Source organism: Hevea brasiliensis, chromosome 9, assembly GCF_030052815.1.
Source record: "Hevea brasiliensis isolate MT/VB/25A 57/8 chromosome 9, ASM3005281v1, whole genome shotgun sequence".
NCBI lineage: Eukaryota > Viridiplantae > Streptophyta > Magnoliopsida > Malpighiales > Euphorbiaceae > Hevea > Hevea brasiliensis.
The window spans coordinates 47,550,596-47,556,165 of NC_079501.1; the positions used below are offsets into that span (position 1 = coordinate 47,550,596).

A 5,570-nucleotide genomic window follows, 5' to 3' on the forward strand; every position below is an offset into this window, starting at 1 on the left:
TGTTTTTGGTAAGTAAAACTACAATTTTTCCCAAAACCTACCGAAACTTGCTGATGATGTTGCTTACTAAGCAGAGTCCTATGCAAATTCTGCTGAACCCTATGCTTAACCCCAAGCATGGCCCAAATTACCAGATATCTGCCCCACATTTTAAAAAGTCCAAAACTTCCGCCACTTTTATGAAGCCCTCCCGATAAACTACAACTTTCATTCTGCCGACTCCCTTCCCACACCATTTTTTCCGGCAAATTTTTAAGGGAAGCTGAAAAGTCTCTTTCTCTTCATTAAATGGTAAGAACCAAAATGTGGTCCACCCACAAACCCAAACCCAGAAGATTTTGACACTCTGTCAAATCGAAAATGGGTATTCCATCATCTCTACCCACAAACCCTAACCCCAACCCCAGTCCACCGCTCCCTCAATCACCACCACCGCAAACGCCGCCGCTACCTCAATCGCCACCACCTCAATCACCACCACTACCCCCAGGACAAACACCAACTCTCATTCCGCTGACTCCCCTCTCGCCCCAAACTGTGCTGCACAATGAGACACCCGCTTTTGAAACTCAGTTCCCAGAACCAATGCCTAAACCTGCGCCTACTCAAACGAAAACCAAAGGTAAAACTAAAAAGGCTGCAGGTAGACCCAAGAAAGCTCCTGTCGAAAAACGAAAAAGAGCGCCCTCTGTTCCTTTTGACCTAAACTCTCCACCTCAACCTTCCTCTGAACCAGTCAACAAAAGGACTAGGTCCTCCTCGCAAATTCCACCACCAGCAGTCCAAACCCCTGTATCTCAGTCACCCTTAAACTCTCCAGCAGCACCTGCGTCATCTGCCAATGATATAGAGGAGGTACATTCTCCTTTACCCTGGGCTTTTAGAGACATGGATATGAAAAATGCTTATGACAATTTAGTTTCTAAACCTATTTTGGCAAACAAATATATGGATGAGCAAATTTTAAAAGAATTAGGCATTTATGACTCTGTATTTGCCTACTTAGATGCTGTCAACTGGACTAAATTTGCTAGGATTAGGGAACCAGTGTATAAGGATTTGACCTTGGAATATTTGAGTTCCTTAAGGCTGAATTTCAAACCAGCAGTACCTGAGCATAAGGATGTGATATATTTTCGATGTGCTGGAATTGATAGGGAGTTAGACATGGATGCTATGATTGCAATTTTTGGTTTTCAGGGTTCGGGCTATAAAAATATTGAGTGGCAACAAACTATTTATGACCCTATTCAATTCTGGAAAGACATTGCACCTTTTGGGGGTTATTATAGACAGAGGACTGCAAAAGCCTCTAGGATAGTTGATCATGTGTTAAAATACCTCCATAGGTTCATTTCTTACACTGTTTTAGGAAGGGGACACAGTAACAGCATTGTGGGTGCTGGAGATTTATTTTTCCTATGGTGCATGAAGGAGAGAAAACAAGTAAGCACAACCCATTTCCTAGCTACTCATTGGCACCAAATTGTCACAAAGCATACCAAAGGTAGTATAGTTTTTGGAGGATATATAACTGCTATAGCAAACTCCTTTAGCTTTGATGCTCATCTATATAAGCTGCTGCCAGTTTCTGGTGAATCATATATAGACAGCACAATATTGCTACACATGGATGTTTATGAGAAAGTAGGACATACCTATGCTTTGTTGCAGCAGCATCCCAAAGCCAGTGGTACTACAGACCCCACTACCTTTGCACCAGCAGAACCCTAACCAACCACTGCCCCCGCAGTTTTCAGCAGACATTTTATCCCTCTTAAGATCCTTGGAATCCAAAATAGTAAGTTTCACTGTCCAACCATCTGTTCCCTCACCTGACACCACAGATATCCTTACTACCTTGAAGAACTTAGAAGTCAAAATTGATACCATGGGTCAGCAGCAGGTCAACCAAAAGAAGAAGCTAGAAAAGAAACTTAAAAATAGATTTTCATCTCTCAAAAAGAAACAGAAGCAGCAACAAATTCAAATGTTGGAGCTCTACAACAAATTGGCCCAATCTTACAATAATTTATATCATTGGGGCGAAGATATGCTTCAACATCTCTCAAAAAGAAACAGAAGCAGCAACAAATTCAAATGCTGGAGCTCTACAACAAATTGGCCCAATCTTACAACAATTTATATCATTGGGGCTAAGATATGCTTCAAGAAATGAAAGACCTCACAAAAAATTTGGAAACTGCTTCTAAAGCTTCAGATCACAATGAACCTGAAGCAGACCCTGATGCAGCAGCAAAGCCTTGACAGCAGAGCTTGAACAGTAGCAGCAATTTAGTATTAGTTTTGGTACAGTAGTAGTAGCAGTAACACTACTAGTTTTTCAATTCAGTTTCTGTTTTAGGTTTATTTTGTAATCTGTTTATTTTAATCTTCAAACTTTAGTAATAGTTGTAATACTTTGATAATTAGTTTTTATGATTTTACTTGCACTTCTTTCCTTTAGTTTACTTTATTTTATTTTATCTTCTGCTATGGACATAGTTATTTTGTGAATGCTTTTTGATTTAATTCTTGATTTAACTGTTAGATTTTATTTCTTTACACTTTTTCATCTTCTTGCACATTATTTTTGCACTTTATCTTTTCTTCAATCCTAATTTTGCTGACATTGATGAGTTGCACAATTTTCTTTGAGCCGCATATGTTTCACATCATTTGGAGGTAACAGCTTACCCTTTTACTATTTATGCTTATGGTATGTTGCCAATGCTTATGCTTTCGCTTTACCCTACGCAATAGGTTGAGCAACATCTTACGCAGTGTAAATTCATACATTTGGGATACTTTTTCATATTTTTCTCTCTAAAGTTTCATTGTTAATATCATTTTGAGCTAATTTTGAAATACTTGAGCTTACATTGATTTAATCCCCAATTGTATATATTTCATTAGTTGATTAGTTCGCACAAATTTGCCCATCTTTGCATTCATTTTAAACATTGAGGACAATGTTTCATTTGAGTTTGGGGTTGAGGGAAAAATTTTTGAAAAATTTTTTTTAAAAAAATTTCTTTCATTCATTTATTGCATTTCATTCATCCATATATAGATAATCCATACACTTATACATATACCAAACACATGTCTATACTTATATTCATACATTTGCATATAGTTTTCATATAGATTACACTTAGTTTTAATTTGATTTATGCATTCATTTTAGGATCATGCATATCATAAAAATAATTTTTACCTTGTCCTTAGAGGATTGAGAATTGCTTTGAAGAGCAATTAAGCTTACTTTTAAAAGGGTTTGATGGATTGAAAGTTCTAGATAGGTGCAAAGTTATTAGATTCTTGCTTTAGTTTGTATCTTCTTAGCCAAGGGCCACCCAATCAATTGCATTGACTTTGAGTGCCTAGAGAAAACTCTAGGATGAGAAGTAGCTAATTGATGTCTCACCAATCCTAGAACAATCTTTCTAATCCTTTCAAGGCGAAATCATAGCATACACTTGAAAAAGAAATAATCTAGGCATTCTTTGAATTTTAAACCCATATTTTAGCCTTAGCCAACCTCACTTTAAAGTTTCCCTTTAGAACCAATTTGAGCATACATTTATCTCTCTTACTCCTTTGGAACCCACATCAATGCCTAGCCATAAACCCAAACACTTACCTACCCTTTATGAGAATAATTCTTTGAGTGATAGATATATATATATATATATATATATATATATATATATATATATATATATATATATATATATATATATATATATATAACAATTAGTTGGGAGAAGTGACTAAAGTAAAAAAAAAAAAAAAAAAAGAAAAAAAAAAGCTAGCAAATTCAATTATGGTATGTAAAGTAATTCACCACCCAAGTACACAAAGAAATGAGTTTGGGGGTGAATTGAAAGGGACAATTATAATTCAAAGTCAATGTTATTTATGTAGTCCCTCTAAAAGCTTCAAAATTATAAGCTAGTATTGGTAAAAAGTTGTAAAGTTCCTTCCCCCAATTGATTAAAAAAAAAAAAAATTTTGTGTGTCTTGATCTTTTAATAATTTGATTATTCTCATATTTTGTTACCTCTATCCTTTTCTTGTTAGCCACATTATCACCCCCTTAGCCCCATTACAACCCTTGAAAGTCCTTTTGATCTTTTGATGGTGTTTTACTACATTAGTGGAGATTGGAATAGGAGAATTGCCTATGGGATTGTGATATCATTAATCCATTCATTTAGTTCCATCATTATTTGAGACACTTTAGTTTATGGATTACCCTATAGTCTATTTAGGCACGATTATTCCTTGTGATTGATTGGTTTGGGCTTGATGATATGGATAATTGACCCAAGGCTAAGCGGTGATAACTTTGGTAAGGATTGAATTCTTTATACCTTGAAAGTGGGTATATGGTTTGTTGGTGGCTAAAGGTAAGCTTGAGAGTTTGGATAAGTAATTTTCATAAATTTAAGGTAAGGTACCCCAAATTGCATTAATTGTTTTTAATATTTGCTTGAGGACAAGCAAAGGTTTGAGTTTGGGGGAATTTGTTACACTCACTTCATATAGGCATTTTAGGGTAGTTTTGCATCCATTTTGCCCTTATATTTTAGTATATTTCATGTTTTTAGCTCTATTTTAGCTTATTTGTTAATTTTAGATACTTTATATTTGAGTTTTATAATTTTGTTGTTTTTGATAGGATTTTGTGGCAAATCGAGGATTAATGAGTGCATTAGGAAGTGATTTGAAGAAATTTGGAGCTCTTTAAGCATAGAGGAAAGTTGAAGAAATCAAGTCTTGAAAGAGCAAGTTAGCCGAAATTTGCTTGAGACTTTACTTAAGATCCTGCTTAGGGTAAAGTAGCAGTGCTTAAGGTGCAGCACAAGTCAAGCATGAGCAGAAAAGTCTATTTTACTCTAAGTCTACTGAGATTTGTTGAGGGTATGCTTAACCTTAAGCAGACAGTGCGACCAGAGGCTGAATTTTTCTAAGAAGCTGCTTAGGGTTAAGCCAAACCCTAAGCAGACTGCCCACAACGTGAATAGTGCTGCTGACTTGGACAATTTTACACCTCATTTCCTAACCACTCCTTGACTCTTATTTACTTTTAGGGCAACTTTTTGGGACGATATAAATTCATCATTTTCTAGTTTTTGCCACAAGATGAAAGGAAGGAAAAACAAAAAAGAAAGAAAATTTAATAGAGGAAGAGGAGGAGACGCCATTTTCTTTTGGGGAGGAGCTGTTGCACCAGTTCTGGAGTCTCCAAAAACCAGAGATTTTGGTTCTTCTACCTGGGTTTTTTCTATTTTAGTCCTCTTATCATGTTTTTCTTTACTTTTCCATCAATCGTTCTTATATATACCATTATTAGTGAGTAAACTCTTTAAATTTCAGAGTTGGGAAATATGTTTTAGATTAATTTGTGGATTTGGACTGGGTATTTCCTTATTTTACATAAATATGGGTTTTGATTCTTTCCTTGTGTGCTTGATTTACTTGCCTAATGTTGGTACCCATTGGGTATTGTGTTAATCGTTGATTGAAGGACCGAAAGGTGAAAGTCATTGATAGATAATCGA

At 35.7% G+C, this 5,570-nt stretch overlaps 1 protein-coding gene across 1 annotated transcript; it reads left to right on the plus strand.

The window, feature by feature from the left end:
• The first annotated feature begins 360 nt into the window (after positions 1–360).
• On the plus strand, positions 361–2,268 carry LOC131182884 (vegetative cell wall protein gp1-like). Its single transcript, XM_058152240.1, has 4 exons — positions 361–855; positions 1,201–1,349; positions 1,557–1,693; positions 2,162–2,268. The coding sequence occupies exons 1-4, from the start codon at positions 361–363 to the stop codon at positions 2,266–2,268; spliced, it is 888 nt and encodes a 295-aa protein (XP_058008223.1).
• The last annotated feature ends 3,302 nt before the right edge of the window (positions 2,269–5,570 follow it).